At 54.5% G+C, this 18,681-nt stretch overlaps 7 protein-coding genes across 7 annotated transcripts; 3 read left to right on the top strand and 4 right to left on the bottom strand.

Annotated features, from left to right (window-relative positions):
• Positions 1 to 1,149: 1,149 nt before the first annotated feature.
• On the bottom strand, positions 1,150 to 3,008 carry MYCGRDRAFT_65843 (uncharacterized protein; the record flags this gene model as incomplete). The annotated part of the gene is made up of 1 exon (XM_003856151.1): positions 1,150 to 3,008. The coding sequence occupies one exon, from the start codon at positions 2,920 to 2,922 to the stop codon at positions 1,150 to 1,152; it is 1,773 nt and encodes a 590-aa protein (XP_003856199.1).
• Positions 3,009 to 3,243: 235 nt separating this feature from the next.
• MYCGRDRAFT_35188 (putative Sodium/dicarboxylate symporter) lies at positions 3,244 to 4,918 on the bottom strand (the record flags this gene model as incomplete). Its single annotated transcript, XM_003856150.1, has 4 exons — positions 3,244 to 3,648; positions 3,700 to 3,941; positions 3,999 to 4,547; positions 4,600 to 4,918. 4 exons carry the CDS (start codon positions 4,916 to 4,918, stop codon positions 3,244 to 3,246), a joined length of 1,515 nt encoding a protein of 504 aa, XP_003856198.1.
• A 905-nt stretch (positions 4,919 to 5,823) lies between these two features.
• Positions 5,824 to 7,707, top strand: MYCGRDRAFT_102306 (uncharacterized protein; the record flags this gene model as incomplete). Its single annotated transcript, XM_003857402.1, has 2 exons — positions 5,824 to 6,168; positions 6,245 to 7,707. The coding sequence occupies 2 exons, from the start codon at positions 5,896 to 5,898 to the stop codon at positions 7,631 to 7,633; spliced, it is 1,662 nt and encodes a 553-aa protein (XP_003857450.1).
• A 338-nt stretch (positions 7,708 to 8,045) lies between these two features.
• Positions 8,046 to 10,698, bottom strand: MYCGRDRAFT_107106 (uncharacterized protein; the record flags this gene model as incomplete). Its single annotated transcript, XM_003856149.1, has 3 exons — positions 8,046 to 9,998; positions 10,051 to 10,297; positions 10,360 to 10,698. 3 exons carry the CDS (start codon positions 10,440 to 10,442, stop codon positions 8,046 to 8,048), a joined length of 2,283 nt encoding a protein of 760 aa, XP_003856197.1.
• A 1,283-nt stretch (positions 10,699 to 11,981) lies between these two features.
• CYP-56 (putative P450 monooxygenase) lies at positions 11,982 to 14,196 on the top strand (the record flags this gene model as incomplete). The annotated part of the gene is made up of 2 exons (XM_003857403.1): positions 11,982 to 13,518; positions 14,166 to 14,196. The coding sequence occupies 2 exons, from the start codon at positions 12,008 to 12,010 to the stop codon at positions 14,194 to 14,196; spliced, it is 1,542 nt and encodes a 513-aa protein (XP_003857451.1).
• SDG2425 (uncharacterized protein) lies at positions 13,926 to 15,808 on the bottom strand (the record flags this gene model as incomplete). The annotated part of the gene is made up of 3 exons (XM_003856148.1): positions 13,926 to 14,488; positions 14,540 to 15,158; positions 15,218 to 15,808. The coding sequence occupies 3 exons, from the start codon at positions 15,806 to 15,808 to the stop codon at positions 13,926 to 13,928; spliced, it is 1,773 nt and encodes a 590-aa protein (XP_003856196.1).
• A 1,364-nt stretch (positions 15,809 to 17,172) lies between these two features.
• MYCGRDRAFT_89241 (uncharacterized protein) lies at positions 17,173 to 18,276 on the top strand (the record flags this gene model as incomplete). Its single annotated transcript, XM_003857404.1, has 3 exons — positions 17,173 to 17,892; positions 17,951 to 17,999; positions 18,065 to 18,276. 3 exons carry the CDS (start codon positions 17,173 to 17,175, stop codon positions 18,274 to 18,276), a joined length of 981 nt encoding a protein of 326 aa, XP_003857452.1.
• Positions 18,277 to 18,681: the final 405 nt, after the last annotated feature.

Raw genomic sequence — 18,681 nt, 5'->3', positions numbered from 1 at the left:
AAGGATCCGAATCCGCCACCGACAGGTCCACCAGCGAAAGAGCTTTGGGAAGGTGGGAGCATGAGCCCACCGATGGACTGTTGGGAGCGATTGGTCGTCTGCGAGTTGTGAGGAGACAATAACGATTGAGCGCCGTCTTCCACGTCCATCTGGTCGAAGTTCACTTGGTCCAGATCCAGAAGATCCATGCCAGGGATGAAGTTGGGATCATCCTCCTGCACGAGATTCTTGGCCCTGGTCAAGATGGATCAGCAAGTTGCTTTGACGTTGCAATGGACCGGTACACTTACTTTCCCTTGTTGACACCTTCAGGCTCCAGGTTTGACTGTTCGAGAAGCTTGAACACCGCCCGCATGTTGTGTTTGGCATTCTCTGCGTCGTGCAAGATGTATCCGCACTGCTGAGAGTACACGCGTGTGACGCCGATGCTGTTGTGATGGCGCGTCAGCGCATTTCGTGACGGGTGAGTGTCGATAAAGCTTACAGCAGATTGCTCTGCAGTCTCAGGGCCATTGGGGCTTCTGGTGTGACGATGGTATCGCATGCTTTTGCCACATCCACGTCGAGGATGGCTTTTCGTGAGACCTTCTTCAGGCCGGATTTCGCGCCTAGAGTAGCGACCAGCCTGGGTGGCGTGAGGGTCAGATCGCGGTGCGTGTGAAGGTGAGTGGAAGTCGGAGCTTACCAGACGGTGGCCACGCCATATTTACGCGAGGTGAGAACTGTGACGGAGGTCAGTTGTTGCTGGTTCTTGCGCTGCAAGCGTCCGCCGCCTTCACTTACCTTCGTGGGAGTAGAACATAGTGAAGGTGAGGATATGAGAGCTTAAGCGACGATCATGGCAGGGCGATGTGGTGCGTGGTAGGAGATGAAAAGGCTGAGGATGTTGCAAAGGAGTACTGGATGGTGAAGGTAAAGAGAATGGTGCAGTTTAGAAAAGTCGCGACTTGTTGTTTGACGGTCGCCGACTCGGCGATCTCGCTGTTGTTGTACGGAGGACGAAAACGGACCCACTCACGTTTCAGGGGTTGAAAGAGGCAAGAGCGGAATTGTCAGGTAGCTTACACGACGATGCGAAAATGCACGCTCATTGCTATGCATAATGCTCGCACACACCCGTCCTATCGATCGTGGTCACGCGCCATCTCTCTATGCCGCCTTCTGCTCGGCCTCTGTGATGGTCGGCAAGGGCACAGCCCGGTAGAGCAAGATCAGCGCACTGTGAGTCTCTCCACCACCGGACAATGTTTCAATCTTCTCGCTCTCCACCTCCTGCACCTTGTCGTCGTTGAACCACCACCACTTGCCATCTTCCTCTTTGCCAGGCGCCGGGGCAGCCTTCTTCACATAGGCAGTGTAGTGACCGGAGTCGGCCGAAGAACCCTGATGCGTGACCAGAGCTCGGAGTTCGTACAGACCTGTCTGGTTGGCGGTGGAATCCTTGGCCATGTCAGGATGCACAAGCGAGAGGAGGTCCTTCTTCGCGGCGAGGATGGAAGCGGCACGCTCAGCCTCGATCTCCTCATCGGTCTTGAACTTCTCCTCCGTGCCGCCCATGGCAGTGTCTTCACCCGCAGTCTTCTTCTCGGCAGCCAGCTCCGCTTCGCCATTTAGGCCCTTTGCCTTCAGCTCTCGTTCCCGCTCCTTATCCTTCTTCTTTTGAAGCGGCTCATCAGACCGCACGTTGCTGTCTCCGTTCTGCTCCTGCTCCTTCTGCATCCTCTTCTGACGCTTCTTCGCGCGCTCAATGTCCTCCGCGTCCTTCCTCACCTCGCGAATCTTGTCGCGCACAGGAATGAGCTTCTTACGGAGCTCATCGGTGCAGAACTCGGTGACATCGATCTCGTGCTGGAAAGTGACCTTGCGGAGAATCTTTGCCTTCTTGCCGGTGTCCTTGCGCCAGAAGAAGCGGATGAAGTGGATGGGAAGGTACTTGGGCAATCGTGATATGCGCGATTGACGGGAGTAGATGGCACTTCGTCCCAGGCTGGGGGAGTTCTTCTCGATCTTCTCGTTGAGGGCGATACTGATGCCTTCTCGCATGTGATTTGTCTCGGCCTGGATGTTACACTTCAAGTCGTTGAAGTCCTCATTGTTAATGGCGGCTTCCTCCTCGGGTGCCTCATCGCAGGTCATCTTCACCTCAAACTTGCCTCCCATGTACTTCTCCACCCAAGTCTTGAAGCCCAGTTCGGTGGCGTCCGACTCCTTCAGCTTGAGAGTCTGATTGAGAGTGGAAATTACCTGAGACCAGACCTCTTCCGCATCCTGCTGAGCATAGCCGTGTCCACTCTTTGCACGCTCGGCGAACTGTGGAAACTTCTGTCGTAATGTTGTGAGGAACATGAGCGGCGGGAAGCCCTGCTGAGTCTCGCTCATCTGCCGATACAGCTCTCCCAAAGAAGACGTCAAGTCGTTGCCACCACCCAGTCCTCCAATACCGTGCTGCGCGAGTTGGTCTGCCGAGAAGAGAGAAGAAGATGGACCCGGAGCTGGCGCACTAGGCTTGTATGTCTTCAACTCGTCAAGCAGCTCAGGAACAGCACGCAATGTTTGCAGCGTGGCGTTTGCATAGCAAGTGTTTCCCATGTTCTGTAGTCCCGCGGGTATCGCACCAGCCTGTCTTGCCAGCTCTGCTTCCGTCATGTCCTCCGAAAACTTCATCTTCTCTTTTGGTGCCTCGAATACAACGCTTGCGGATGGGTTTCCAACGAGTGTGATGGTAGCGCCAGGCTTGAGGCCGAGCGTGGACAACGGCGTGTCATCCTTGACGAGCTTCTTTGCGAGGATCTTTTGGTTCTCTGGCTCGACGTTCGTGAGAGAATATAGTTGCATCTTCAACTCTTCTCCATTTGAGGCGGGGTCGACAGTAAGGTCATGGACCTTGCCTTGATGCTTGACTTTGATTGGAATTTCCGCCATGATGGGCGATGTCGGGGTTGAGCGTGGGGATCGATGCGCTCGTCGTCGGCTGATGTTCGCACGGGACAGGCGAAGGTGCAGCGGTGGGAGGTGATCGCAGAACAGCGTGGAGAGAAGGCGAAGATGCAAGGCAAGGCAAGTAATTCAGCGTCATGAGAGGAAAGTCATGCCTCAGGCCGAGGAAAGTCATGCCTCAGGTGCACTTCATTTGCAGTATGGAATATGTCGAAAGTGTCACAACGAAGCTCACGTTCTCTTTCAGGAAGCAAGACTGGTAAATGTGCAATGTTGTGCTCTGTATCGCTATCTGTTTACTCATGCTCACGCCTTCACCGGCGTGATGATATCCGCATTCTCCGGAGTCGCTTGATTATCGCTCATCACCATACGATCCAAGATCTGCTGCTCCCGTCCTCCCGGACTGACCGATTCGTCCGTGATCCCTGACATCTTCTCTAGGATACGAGCTGCAAATACATCTCCGCTGACATTCACCGCAGTCCTGAACCGATCGATGAACCAGTCTATGGCGACAACGACGGCGTACATTCCTGTGATCGGGATGCCCACTGAGTTCGCAATCATGATTGTGAGGACTAGCGAGGATGATGGGATCGGTGTTGTCGCGATGGATGACAGGACCGCGAGGAGGACGATGAGCGTGTAGTCGCCTGCGTTCAAAGTCATCCCTTGGGTTATTGCGAGGAAGACTACGACGCATGGGAACTGGAAGCATATGTCAGTGCAAGCGGAAGAGAAGAGGCAAATCTGACATACGTAAATGGCCGTCCCGTCCATGTTGATCAAAGCACCCAACGGAGCAGTGAATTGCACAATCGGCTCTGCGATCTTCTGTTTCCTCAGACATCTCATGGTCACGGGGAGAGTGGCAGCCGATGAAGCCGAACCCCAAGCAGTGATCCAAGCAGGAGAGCACTTCATCCAGATGGTGAACGGATTCTCGCGGGTGAAGCAGAAGAAAATGATCGGCAGGAAGATGAACAAGTGGATGAACATGCCTTGAGCTGAAGGTCAGCAGAGTGAAGTTGATCAGAACGGCCATGCAGTTGACTCACCTGCGATAGAGGAGCCAAGAAGGACGCCCAGATTAATGCCAATGTCCGAGATAGGCAGGGTCAGCAGATTGGCAAGGATGAGGAAGAAGACACCGATCGGAGCCAGCTTGATGAGAAAGCTGATGACAATGAAGACCATCTTGTCGATTTCCTTGACGGCCCTGAGAAGTGCAGAGTCTCTCTTGAGCAAGCAGCCAACAACCACAGCGGTGACGAGCACGCCCAGTAGCTGATCCTCGGCCAACGCCTGGAAGATGTTCTGAGGAATGAACGATGTGAAGACTGAGACCACAATATCGTGTGGAGCATTGCCGGAGTTCTCGTCGATCGTCTCCTGTTGATCTGAGTCGACTTGTAGACTCTCGGCGTCGGCGACTACCATCAAGTTTGACCAGACCAAGTCCATGAGGATCATGCTGTGGACTACGGCGAAAATTGTGGTGAGAACATAGTATCCGATGGTCCACTTTACGAGCTTGGAGCCGCCTTCGGACATGTCCTTCAGGTTTTGCACGGCCAAGATGATAGCAGTGACGATGAGGGGGAGTACTGAAGATACATTAGCAAAGGCAGACTGGTCGCCAGATCAATCACAACATACCCGTTGCCCTCAGGGCTCGCAGCCAAAGCATTCCAGGAATCTCCAAGATCGTTGGGGCCGCTTCAGGAATATCGGTCGTAGTCGAACTGACAGCGATTCCGATCGCAATACCAAGGATTGCGGCAAGAATGATCTGAATGGCGGAACCAGGAGTCTTGAGCTCCCTCAGACATTTCTGGCCAAAATTGAGCTTCGGCTTCTCGGTCTCAGGACCCGTGCGTGTTCCGGGCGGTGGACTCTGCGAAGATACAGAATGTCCATTCTCGATAGCATCGCCTTTCTCGTGAGGTATGGATTCGGTGGTAGGAACAGTGGCCATGATGCGCTGAACCGATGGCTAGTGTGAGTGACTCGAGAGGGGAAGAGAGATAACACGAGCCTGCACACGAAGAGAACGTCGGACGCTCTTAAACTTACCTTTCGCGCCTCACGAAGGACCGTCATCATCCGCAGCTTGATAACGAAAGCGCTGTGCCACTACCCGGACGCCGCCTCCAAGCGCAGAAGGTATGTGCAAATAGCTTGACAACGCAGGGCAATGCATGGCGATAGCATGGCAGCACGTCTTTTGGAGCAGGTGCAATCACTGCCATGCCCCGGCAATATACCTCCAGAGGCGATCATAGTAGTCTCAAGGCCTAGCAGCGAGAAAGCTAAGACCGCAGAGTGCATCGCAGGATGGTGCCGAGATCGAAAGACATATGCTCAAGACTTTCGCGGGCGCCGGCTTGCATGGCGAATGCTCAAACGTTCCCCGGTGGTAGAGCGCCGCTCATTCTATTGGAAGAGGCAGTGAATGATCTTCGCTGGGAGACTGATAACATTGCTTGAGTGCTGGTCTTGGACGGTCGTGGCGCCGAGTCGTCATACCATCCTACGACATCACGTAACGAGATCCATTTTCAGACATTCCAGTCCTTTGTTTGCCGCCTCAAGGAAACGCAGGCGAGACGCCTACCCATTGCGATCGGGCGAAGGTGTCGCTGAACATGTGAATATTGCCTAGTGCATAATTTGAGTGTAAGTGAATGCCAAGGGCTTCGCAATGTTGTCAATGCTGAGGGTGAAGTCGACAAGGGTGATATCGGAAGGATTTTATGCGGTTATAGCCGGCGTGCGATTATACCCGAGTGAAGAGAGCTCCAGCCGAGGTCGGCCATCCCGACAGCTGATACTGTTGGCATTGGCGGGCAGGACATCTTTTCATCAGAGCAACAAGGGAGAGCAGAACAGCGCCAGCGAAATCTCCTCTCCACTCACTCACGCATCAACCTCACGTCCTCCATCAAGGCAGCGATGTCCTCCCTCGCCGCCCGCAGTCTCCTCCGCACCACCAGAGGATTAAGCCGAAGTACTGCTCCGCTGTGCTCTTCGTCCCGTCTGCTCCAGCAATCCGTCAAGTCCTCGTCCACCACCCGATTCTCGCAGCTGCAATCCGCCCGAGCATTCTCCACCACCATGGCGACACGCTCCGGAGCTCCGATTCCTGCGGGCAAGGCCGAGTACGATCAAGAGATCAAGGACATGGCCGATTACATCCACAACTACAAAATCGACTCGGACCTCGCGGTAAGCTATGAAACCATGAACAGAAAATGCAGTAAGCTTCAAGAGCTCGTGCTGAACGTTGTGTCATCTCTCCCAGGTGGACACTGCTCGCTTCGTCTTCCTCGACACCATCGGCTGTGGTCTCAAGGCCCTCGAATTCCCCTCATGCACCAAGCTTCTCGGGCCCTCCGTCGACGGCATCACGGTCGAGAACGGCACTCGCGTGCCAGGTACTCCATACGTCCTCGACCCGATCAGCGGTGCGTTCAACATCGGTGCCATGATCAGATGGCTCGACTTCAACGACTGCTGGCTCGCCGCTGAGTGGGGTCATCCCTCGGACAACATGGGAGCTATCCTCGCCGTGGCCGACTGGATGAACCGCACCAACAAGGCCGGAGGCAAGAAGATCAACAACGGCAAGACGTTCACCGTCAAGGACATTCTCGAGGGCATGATCAAGGCCCACGAAATCCAGGGTTGCTTGGCGTTGGAGAACTCCTTCAACAAGGTCGGTCTCGATCACGTCGTGCTCGTCAAGGTCGCCTCCACCGCCGTCGTCTCCCAGATGATGGGCTTGGACGAGGAGCAGACCCGTGCCGCCATCTCCCAAGCCTGGGTCGACGGCCAGAGCATGCGTACCTACCGCCACACCCCCAACACCATGTCCCGCAAATCGTGGGCCGCCGGTGACGCTTGCCAGCGCGCCGTCGACCTCGTGCTCAAGGTCATGAAGGGCGAGGGTGGAGTTGGCACCGTCCTCTCCACACCTGTCTGGGGTTTCTACGATGTCAACTTCAAGGGCAAGAAGTTCGAGTTCCAGCGTCCCTACGGCTCGTACGTCATGGAGAATGTCCTTTTCAAGGTCTCTTACCCAGCCGAGTTCCACTCGCAAACCGCCGTCGAGGCCGCTGAGCGCATCCACCACCAGCTCAAGAAGATGGGCAAGTCGGCCGAGGACATCGAGGAGGTGACCAACCGCACCCATGAGGCCTGCATCCGCATCATCGACAAGCAGTTCAAGCCCATGGACAACTACGCCGATCGCGACCACTGCGTACAGTACATGGCCGCGACCATGCTGGTCTTCGGCCGCCTCACCGCCGACGACTACACCGATGGTGGTGAAGCCGCTTCCTCCCCTCTCGTCGAGTCCCTCCGCCAGAAGATCGCTTGCAAGGAAGACCCCAAGTTCACCGAGGACTACCACAACCCAGAGAAGCGCACCATCTCCAACGCACTGACGGTGAAGCTGAAGGATGGTACGGTATTGGACGAGGTCGTCATCGAGGCGCCACTAGGACACCGTTTGAGGAGAGAGGAGGCCAAGCCGGAGATTCTGGCCAAGTTTGCCCGTCACATTGAGCCGCATTTCGCAAAGGATCATGTGAAGAAGCTCGTGGATCTGCACAACGACCCCGCGGCGTTGTACAAGATGCCCGTGGATGAGTACATGGATTTGTACGTCAAGGAGAAGATTCTGTAAGAGGTGTAGAGATATGCTGTCATGGATAGGCGCTGTAGATTTCGACAGAAAGGCCATAAAAAGGATTCTTGGGTACAGAAAGACCAGGGATGTTATGCGTTATATTGGGACCGAGACACCCGTTGAGCGTCTCATGTCGGCGACATGCACCGAGAGCGGCTGCGGCGATAGTGAGGAACATGTCAGTACCTCGTGCAGGCAAGGTGTTCTACAGACCCATATCGGCTCGAGAACCTGTCCATACCTGCCTACACGGATGCGGACTGTAATCTGTATCTGTACTTGGTTTCTAGATCTTCTTGAGCTGGCCAGCCATATCTGTCCTCTTACGCCAGGTCCTTTCGTTTGCTAACCAAGCGTCTTCGTCCAAGTCCCATTACATCATAATCAACCAACATCATCCCGAACCTGCTCAATAAGGCGGCGCACTCATCAACGGCTCTCTCTTCGGCCTCTCACTCGCCACCTTCAACGTCGCCAACACCTGCTCCATATCCACCCCTTCGCCCTCCACCGCACCGATCCCATTCTCGCCCCCCTCAACCATCCTCACCCTCAATGGAACCCTCTTCTTCCCCTCCATAATATCGTTCAAATCCTTTGCAGTCACCCGCGGCTTCGTCCTCTCCCCCTCCACATCCGTTCCCGTCCCAATCGAATTATTCCCCGTGCCCGTGCCGTTGCTCAGTCTCCGATCCCCGCCGACGGTAGTATACGGCAACATGAGCAATTGCGGATGACTGACGTGGCTGTGGTGTCCGATGGACCCGCGGATGGAAGCCGCGGCAGGGCGGGCTTTCTCGACGAGTTTCCCGATGCAGTCTTCCGCGTCGAAATCGAGCGATACTTCTGGGTCGGAGGAGGAGTCGAGTTCGTATTTCGCCCAGGTTTGGAGGGCGACTTTGTAGGATTGGCGGACGTCTTCGGAGGGTTCGCGGAGGAGCCATTGGGTTCCTTCCCAGGTGCCGACGGGGACGAGATGGCGGGTTTTGTTGATCTTGTTCGTTGAGGATGCTGCTCCTGAAGGATTGACACGGGTGTTGGCGTATTCGAGGATCATGGTGATCATTTCAAAGGCGACGGTTCTGGCTTCGTCGGAAGAGGATTGCGAGGAAATAGTGCTTCCGCGGGCGGAGCGAGTGGGCGAGGAACGGCCGGCCGAAAGGCCGTTCTTCATCGAGTTGGTGGTGGTTGCGTTGGGCGGTGTTGGTGGCTGTCTCGCAGATTGTCGGAGGGAGAAAGTGCGGTTGATCGCTGCGTACGCCTTGACTCGAAGGAGAATTGCTGCGATCATGTCTCTGACTTGGTCAGCGTAGTATACATGCACGGCGAGTAATGCGATGCAGTCTTTCAGCTGTTCGATCATGCTCTCCGATGTCCTGACGCTCGTGATGTTGGCACGGCTTCCCGTCGTCGCAAGACGTATGATGTGATCTAGAAGGCGGAGGAGGACGTCCATAACCGAAAGGCCGATAAAGTTGAGGTTTTCGCTTAGAACACCATGTATCATGGTTATGAAAGCATCATGTACGTCCAAATTGCTGCCTTTCTCCATGCTGGCATCGCTGGTCTCGATTGGCAGTCTGCATAGATGGTCCACAGCAGTCACCAGAACATTGAACCTGTGGTGGACGGGCGTCCAAGTCGTGATGAGCCGGAAAAGAAGCTCTGCTTCCACGGCAAATGAGGGATCGCGGCGCACTTCTTCTGCTACCGTTCTTGTGAATGCAGTCGCGCCTCCACGGACTTGAACAAAGTTGTCGGATTGGAAGACGGCCTTTACGCAGTTCAATGCTAATAATCCAACTTCCTCCTCCTCAAGTTTATCGGCATCCTGGGCGGTTCCTTCAGCAGCCCGTGGGTCGACATCGCCTTCGGAGTTCGGTCCTTGTGAGTACGTCCGGACTGTCGCTATGCTTTGCCTCCCGTTCATCGCCCTGGATGATTCTTTCTCCTCCTCGGCTTGCTTGTTCAATTCGTCCAGATGTGCGATATAGGCTTTGCGCTGGGTATTCTGGAAGTTGCTGATGACCGAAGTAAAAGACTGATTGAATTGGATGTTCCAGCCGCGTTCCACGTTTCCTGGAACGAAAAGGCTTTTGAACGCGGTGACTCCTGCGTTACGCATGCGCAGGGCATCGTGTTCGGGGATTGATTGTGTGGATTTGGCCAGTTTCTTCGGCTTATTTTGGGCCAGGTCGCCGTATTGTCGCACCACCTCTTCGAATAATGTTCGATATTCCGAGTCTGCTGCCAATGCGAGGCAGTCCTGCCACCGACAGAAGGCGTCCCAGGTTGCGATGGTCGCTTCGATCAGGCTGATGTCGTTGGTGCTGTTGATGATCTGCCGAATGATACGGAGGATCTAAGCTGGTCAGAAGGAGTCATGAACGAGTTCAAGGTGACAAAAAGCTCACTGAAGGTGCAATGATCGCGAAGCCGTGCGGCCGGTGTATCTCAGCGTGCTCCAGCATGGCCGTGAGAATTTGTAACGTAACGTGGACGCGGGCACTCTGCCATTTCGCAACGTCGTTTTGAGTCTTGCGTTCGAGAAACGCGCCGACTTTGTGAAGCTTCTCCTGTCGCGTTGAACTATAGTAGAGGAGGTAGGCGAGCTCTGAGCTATTCGGTTGGGCATTGTCGGCCGAGGAGTTCTTTGGTAGTCTGTTGGTGTCCTTCTTGTCAGACACAGAGCATTCACATTTCGCGTCGCCTCAGGTGCTCACCGAGGATAGCACTTGAGCACTAATGCTTGGTGCCGTGGCAGCATCTTCTGTATCGTTGGCATTGTCGGAAAGGGAGAGCACATATGTGCCGTTGACCCGTGGACTGCTGTTCCTCATGCGATCTCCTCTCGCATGCGATCACGTCGGGGTGCGTATAGTCGGCGAGCCAAGAGGAGATGTGCTCGCGTGCATACGGTGCTGGACTGTTCGTTCTCGATTCGCGCGCGCGTCGTGTTCGGTATGGATGGTGTGTATTGGGATATCGATTGTGCCTGCGTATGTGGTCTCGGCCGTTCCAATTGTTATGTTGGTATATGTATACTGGGAAGAAGTAGGCGGCAGAGGAGTAGGAAGAGGTGTCCTGTTGGTCGAAGGATCCCGGGCTTGGGACAATTAAAGATTAGGTGGGAGATGTTCCGATGACGATAGTTCTAGACTGGACACTGCTCGGCCGGATTTCGTGATTCCAATCTCCGTCTTCTCTTGTACACAATAGCCAGCACCGATGGAGATATGCACCGAGGAGAGTGTATATTGTTAGGCGAATGTTCTGCTCAGTGCTCTCAAAACAACAGAATATTGACTCGGCCAAGATGGCTCATGGCTCAACGTGTCATGAGTTGCAAGGTCAAGGAAGAAGGTATCTCGGGTCTCGCCGTCGTGACCAACAAGTCTCGACGGAGTGGCTCTGTGTAATCATGGCTATGTCGAAGCAAGTCGACAACGATTGATACCTAGATCTGAGTATCTTCACAAATTCCCAATCGTGTCGGCCTTGTTCGATGCCGTCGGCCCGGACGGCTGCCACAAGAACCCGACTTCTATGAGAAGGTAAGGCAGTTGCGACGATTGGTATATTATCAACCCTCAGGCGCTCGCGTCGTACACTAACAACAGCATCAATTCAACAAAGCTGCTATGGGCTTGGTCACAATGTGCGTCCATCGACAACTTGATGAGCCGAGAGCGCGATGGACTGCACGCCAACCTGATGAGATGTCCATGTCTGAACGTCTGTCAGCACCACAAAAGAATCTTTTCTCGGACAATCGCATCGTCGAGGTCGCAAGGGAATTTGCCTGAGCGACATGGAACGAGATTTGAAGTGAAAGAAGTTGTGCTCTGGTATTGGACTGGTAGAACGAGGTGACATCGGCAGTTCGACGTTTTCAACTGCCGACCGCCAGCTGCCCTGCGTCTCAACTTCTCTCGTATCTCCAGCCGGCATCTCACGGACTAGTTCTACAACAGTGCTGCGACTCTTATTACGGATCTTGGTTTACTCCACGGTGCTTGTAAACTCTCGGAAGACCGAAGACCGATCGACGACGATGAGCAATGTCTTTGCAAGTTTGCATGCACTAGGAGGGGATCGAAGCAGGGGACCATGGCGACCTCCTCGTTAGTCGAATGGGAGCTACGCAAGTGAAAGCCAAGTGAGGAAATTCATCTGCCGCTGCTCACATCTGCCGCGACTCCACGTCTCGAAACGCCTGGAGTATGTTGTAATCACACGGCGCGGCCGGCAGTTTATCCCAGGTCGGGCTGTCCCCACTGTCAAGGCCACATATGTATATCCCGTCGACCTGCTCGGCTTCCGTCGAGTCCGCTGGTCCTCATTCAACTGTAAGGCAGACCGACATTCAACATGCTTATCGACGAAGTTTTGCTACCAATTCTCCTCGACTACTGGCCGCTAATAGTAGTTGCAACAACAGCAATTCACCTTCTGCGCAACAAATATCACAATGGCCTCAACCAATACCCGGCCGCCCATCCGCTGGCATCATACACGGACTGGTGGCGATACTTCGACGTTTCCAAACGACGGGCACAACATACACACCTAGACGCGCACAGCAAGCATGGAGACATTGTTCGCCTTGGCCCCAACGTCTTGTCATTTTCCGATCCTAAAGCCATCAAGATCATCTACGGCTTGAACAAGGGCATGACCAAGTCGGACTTTTATCCAGTCCAACGAGCGGTCGCTGGCGGAAGAGCATTGCCGTCGCTGTTTGCCACGAAAGATGAAGGCTATCACGCCAGATATCGCCGTTGCATCAACAGCGCCTTCTCCATGTCATCACTTATCGAGTACGAACCGCTGGTAGACAGCACGATGAACGTCTTCATCGAACAGACGAAGAGACGTTACTGCGACACCGGACTGACCTGCAAATTCTCTCAATGGTTGCAGTTCTACGCCTTCGATGTCATCGGCGAGCTGACCTGGAGCAAGCGGCTGGGATTCGTGGAGCGGGCGGAGGATGTCGACAACATTGTCTCGTTCGTCAGTGGATTTTTGGACTACTGTGCGCCAGTTGGACAAATGCCATGGCTGGATTTCGTCTGGGAGAAAAACCCTCTCCGACTCCTGCTTCAACGATGGGGAGTCAGCAAAACCGTCTTTCCCGTCACGAAATTCGCCCTTGCACGATCTGCCGAGCGAGGCAGCGAAATGGACAAGATCCGACAGCACGGCGCCGTCGAGAAGTCAACCAAAGGCATCGACCTCCTCACCAAATTTACCCTCGCCCAACACGATCACCCGGACTTCATGACTGACAAGCAAGTACTCGCCTCCTGCACGAGCATGATCTTCGCCGGCTCCGAAACCACCGCCATCAGCCTCAGCAGCATCTTCACGCACCTCCTCCAAAACCCTCGCGCCTACGCCGCCCTCATGGCCGAACTTGACGCCGCCACCCTCGCCGGCACCATCGAACCCCGCTCCAACAACCGCGTCAGCTGGTCCGAATCTCAAAAACTCCCCTACCTCGACGCCGTGATCCAAGAATCCTTCCGTCTCCATCCCGCTCCCGGTCTCATCCTCGAGCGCGTCGTACCCGCCTCAGGAATGGACATCCTCGGCACGCACGTCCCGGGCGGTACCATCGTCGGCTGCAATGCGTGGGTCCTGCACCGCCGACCCGAAGTGTTCGGTGCAGACGTGAATGCATTCCGACCGGAGCGCTGGCTCGAAGCTAAGCCCGATCAACTGCGAGAAATGAAGGCGTCGATGTTTCAATTTGGCGCGGGCGCGAGGACCTGTATTGGGAAGAACATCAGTCTGCTGGAGATGTACAAGCTGGTGCCGACGTTTTTGAGGAATTTCGAGGTCACGCTGGAGGATCGGGTCAAGACGACAAATGCTTGGTTCGTCCGCATGGAGTTTCATGCGAGGTTCAAGCCGAGGGATCAGGCGACGGGTGCATGATGTTCACATACGCTGTTTATGTATGCTATGGACGCTGGAATGAATGATATTATGCATGAATGTTGCTGTCAGGCGGCAATCTCTGACGTTTGAGCTTATCCTGTGATCTCGGGAGGTCTCGATCGGTTTCGATAACGACATTTCGTGCTCTGACACTTGCACACCTTGTCGAGGTCCTGTGGTCGCCAATCAGTACTGTCGTGCTGCACAGAACACAGCTTGACCAATTGGAATTACACGTACCTTCCAATACGTATCGGAGTAGTCAACGGTAATCTCCTCGCCCGCTTCAATGCCCTTGGAAACGAGCACGATTCCTGCTCGAATAGTCAGCACAAACTCTACCTTAGACGCTCGTTGAAAACTCACGCTGCGTCCCCATCCACACGAATCGCTCAAATTGACTATTCGGATTACAAGAATGATTCACGAATCTCGTATGGTTCCCCATCTTGCCCTGCCAAATCTGATACGAAGCCCGATCCGTCTGACCGACCATGACATCCATGTTCGCCAATCCACTCGTGACCTGACCGACAAACTCGCCCACCGCGGCGCCCCTCTCAAACGCACAGCACGCCAACAGGCCATTGTTCTTGCCGTTGGGCGTTTGGTAGACTTGCACGGGAATGAAGCCGGCTTTGTTGTGTCCGTAGAGGTTGGGAAAGCAGGTGCAGCTGTTTTGCCGTGGGTCGTCAGATTGGGAGGAGGAGCAGGTGGGACATTTCATGGATGTTAGCTCGCCACGCGGCGAGACGGTACGAGGGTCGAAGAGGCCCCAGGCGTCTTCGTCGATGCAGGATTCGTCGAGGTGGGTGTAGTGAAAGTTGAGGTCCCATTTGTGGTAGGTGACGGGAAGAGGAATTGCTTGATCGGCGGGCCCGCAGACGACCCAGTCGTGTGGGTGGCCTGTACGATCCGTTAGTTTTGTCAAGTAAAGACCGGATGTCGTTGACTTACCGGTGTATTTCCGCTGTATGGGCGCATCGACGATAGCGAGTAGTGATCGCCAGCGCGGATGCAGTGTATCAGCAGCGACTTCGAATCTATGCCGTAACGAACGTAAAGTCTGAAAAGTCTCCTCGGTGAACGATACTCTATACTTGCAAAATCGGTAGAGGCCCATGCCAGCGAAGCAAAGCGCGGCCCATCCAGCGGCTTGCATAATGTCGTTGTAACCACGCCAGATGGCCATCTTATTGCGCAATTCTTTCTCGGTCCAGCCGAAATCTATGCACGCCTCAGAGATGGCTGTCTTCTTGGCCTTTTCTTTCGTGGTGCCAGCGCTCAGCTCCCGCACACGTTCGTCGAACACTTGTGTCCAGTGCGCTTGGACGATGACCTCTAAAGATCGACAGGTGCGACTAGTCTGGCTGATCTTCCTCGTTAGTACGTTCATCCGACCGAACGAGCCCTGGATCAGAGCATCGTTGTGCGTGGCAAGCTGGGATTCCGCATCCATAAGCAGTCGGGGCTGTCCACTGGACTCTATCGCTTGCCATTGCTCGATGACTTCAGCTGGGTCCAATTTCGACCCGGAATAGATGTTCTCCCAGATTCCATTGATGAATTTGTCGAGCTTATCGTGAATGTCAGCTGAGTCGTTCAGTTTCACATTCCGGTCATAAGTTGGCTTACAGTGCTTGGCTGCAGATGCGGGTTGTCAGGCAGTCGCTTCTTCCGCTGCGGAAAGACCCTGCTATCGCTCTCAAGACGTCTTGTGACTGCACCGTACTGCTCTCGTGGCTGATCCGCACCTCCGATCCGAAGCCCACCAGTCGCACGACGCTTCGCAGGCCTGGTGTCCTCATCGGCATGAGGCGTACTTGTAGATCTAGGCCGCAGAGACCTTGCCGGTGAGTTGGCTCCACTGCTTTCTAGCGGTGTACCCGGCGATTCTGCTGAAGCGCCCGCCTGAGCGCTCGGAGGTCGATCTGAAGTAGTAGACGGGAGAGTGTCGTCGACCGGTGTGCCCGAGTGATCGCCATTCGCGCTGGGTGTTGCACAATTCACCACTTCTGCGATGTTGATTGAAGCCAGCTTCAACGTTTGAGGTCGTATGGCAGAACCCAACTGGCCGTTCAACAGGTTGCATTCCAGCTGCAAATCGCCACTCGTACTGAAATCGTTGTGTTCCGCCAGAAGTTGCCTCAGGATTGAAGGTAGTTGGGAAGCAATCCTTTGCCCGATATCCCGTGCGAGCACATCGACGTCGAAGGGAGAAGCCATCTGGGAATGACCACAATACCGACAGGATGGCCGGCCTTGCTTGGCGCAGCTGAAGGTGTCAATCTGGGGTCGATCGCCTAGCCAGATGTCTCAGGAAGCGCCGGGGGAAGAAGCACTTCGTCTTTGTGTTGGGATTGTATTCTTGTACGCGACGACGAAGGGCTGGGTCAGACTCAGACAGCGAGACTAGTCCTGGCCACTCTGCGAAGCCGTGATTATTGACAGGTCGAGTTGTGAGCGCGGCGGTTTGACGCATGGTCGCGAACACGGCATAGCGGGGGTACTAGGGTCTTAGCGCGGCGCCAAAATTCTGGTCTGGAACGACCTCATCGACCACACCTTCTTGTTGTACGCCGTACACCACTTCCATCAAACAACACATCGCATCCTGCAGTCTCGACCCGCCCGGAAATGAGAATATGCCACATCGCTGTTCGCCCCGAACTCCATAGCTTTGGCTTCACCGGTACTGTCTGCTCCACGGATGCGATCTGGAAGGACAGCACGACTCCTTGGATGTCAGCGCATGTGTCGACATTGCCATATCCCATCTTCCTCGATCAAAGCTATGTCGGACGGTATATGAGGACCATGGCTGTAAATGGCGCGCCGATGCTGCCGCAAGTTCGCTGTCAGACCGCACGAGCGCCCCGCATGGCGATACACTCCGTCGAATGGTATTGTTGGACAGCTGGGTCGTCTTTGAGGAATGTGCACATGACCTTTCGAAGCTATCTTTCTTCACGTCTGCATGGTCCCGCAGGTGTGTATGATGAGCTCCCCTATTTCTGGACCGCTATCGGATCGAAACTCCGAGCAATTCTCGACAACTTTGGCCATACTTTGACCTCTCAACAAGAAGAGATTTGGCTGGTTCGTCGAGGCATGTGCCGTTTCACTTATTCCAGGCACCCATTGTTGCTTGTGTATCTTTTCGGACCTTTCTCGCATGTACACGAAGTCCTGCGCGCTCCGACCTCTATGCTGGTCGACACACAGAATTATGTCCCCGGCCATCCCTTGCTTGAAGCAAAGCCAGAAGACCACTATTCTGGGACGCGGTCAGTCATTTAGCGTCTCACAATCCCGAAATGGACATGACACCTTCGATTTTGTGCTATGTTTCGATCGATCCGACGGACGTGGCATTGAATCCGCTGCTGCCGCATCTCGAATAGCATAAGTGCCTTGGTCGATTGGCCGCAGAATCCAGCCTGATGCAGCTGTGAGGCTCACCCCTGCACCCAAAGTGGCATATTGAAATACGCCGCCCGTGGGACTGATATGGCCCTCGATCGTTCCAAGACACTCCTGCTGCGAAGCTTTCTGACTTTGTCACATGTTACGCCATCATCGGCTGCCTCATGTACTCGTCATATGCTGCTGAACCCGAGCAAAATTGGCAGACGTGGTACCCAGACACAACTCCGAACGCTAGCGTTGCATCTCCCTGGCTCGCAAACGATGACTTCGACACAACGACGTATCTCAATGGCACGCCTGCGATGGATGCAACAGCTCGGTGCCATAACAATCACACCAGTCCGATCCAACCTCTTGGTACGGACTACTTCGGAGACCATGTTGTCTCCCAGCCGTGGATCGGATACTTCGAGCCAATCCCTTATGAATACTTTGGTATGCAAAGACAGAATAGTTCAGCCTCTTCCATGGAAGCAGGAGGGTTCTCACAGTCTTCGGACGACGATTTGTCGACGGCGAATTGCACACGGTACCCACAAATAGCACAGGACTACAACCTCCCGGTAGCACTTGGTCCCTGCAACACCCTTCAGAGCAACTGTACCGAGCAAGACTCCGTCGTGGACCACTACAAAGCTGGCCACACAGCTGTCGTCGAGAAGCCGAGATCAGTCGGATTCGCGTGCTCTGACGAACGCCAAAAGGTGGACCCTCCGATGCAAGCCGATGCAAACGAGGGTCCACCACGACCACATTTCCCAAGATGGGCCGGCGACGAATACAATCCAGCATGGATTCGCGGCGATGGGATCGAACGAGCTGGATGGTGCGGACTGTGTCCTGACTGGTTCAAGATGAAGGACTCTGCGTACTGGTACCACGTAAGCAGATGCGATCGCCACGCTTGATACAACGCCCGAATGCTGATCGCGTGAACAGATGCACTACTCGCACGGTATCAGCTGCGCAACAGGAAAGCGTTACGATCGTGAGTATTTCGCGAGTTGCAAGGGATGTTGGTCTCCGGGGTATGCTGACAAAATCACCGCTCAGCGCCCGAAGCTCGTCGTCCTGGTCAAGGCGCAACCGCACGCGAGGCTCTCTGCGGCGTCTGCAAACGATGGATCTACATTGGGCGATCTGACCGACCATTCTTCCGGCATGCCTACAAGTGTCATGCCAAGGAAAAGCCGGCCATTCTGTCATCACGAACGGCACCGAAGAGCGCCTCGCCTGGCCGCGTGAGCAAGAGACACGGCAAGTGACTCTGTTGAAGAACGGAACGATTTGGGTGGGCGTTTGGGTCCCCCGCGTTCCGAATTTCAACAGAGGCAAGAGACACGGCTGATGACTTTTCTGAAAGTGGATTACGAGGGAGAGTTCCTGACCTTCTTCATACTATTTGATATTTGCTTCGACGTTGCGCAGTGACAAGCATGAGCGTTCGCTTGTGCAGACCTGGTGATGTTGGCTGATTTTATCTTCCGCGTTGATTGAACTTTCCGAGTAACATACCCGCTAGACAGAGCATGCCTTTGAATGCCGAAGAATACCGACAAGAATGACTTCCGAGAATTCGCCAAGACTTCCTATAGTCGCTCATGCTGAAGTCTGCCCCGGAATGCATGTGACGACAGACCCTCCCTGCGGTTTTCAAAGATTGCACGAGC

The sequence above is a fragment of the Zymoseptoria tritici genome, chromosome 1 (genome assembly GCF_000219625.1).
Source record: "Zymoseptoria tritici IPO323 chromosome 1, whole genome shotgun sequence".
NCBI lineage: Eukaryota > Fungi > Ascomycota > Dothideomycetes > Mycosphaerellales > Mycosphaerellaceae > Zymoseptoria > Zymoseptoria tritici.
This window is presented reverse-complemented; position numbering and strand designations above follow the sequence as displayed.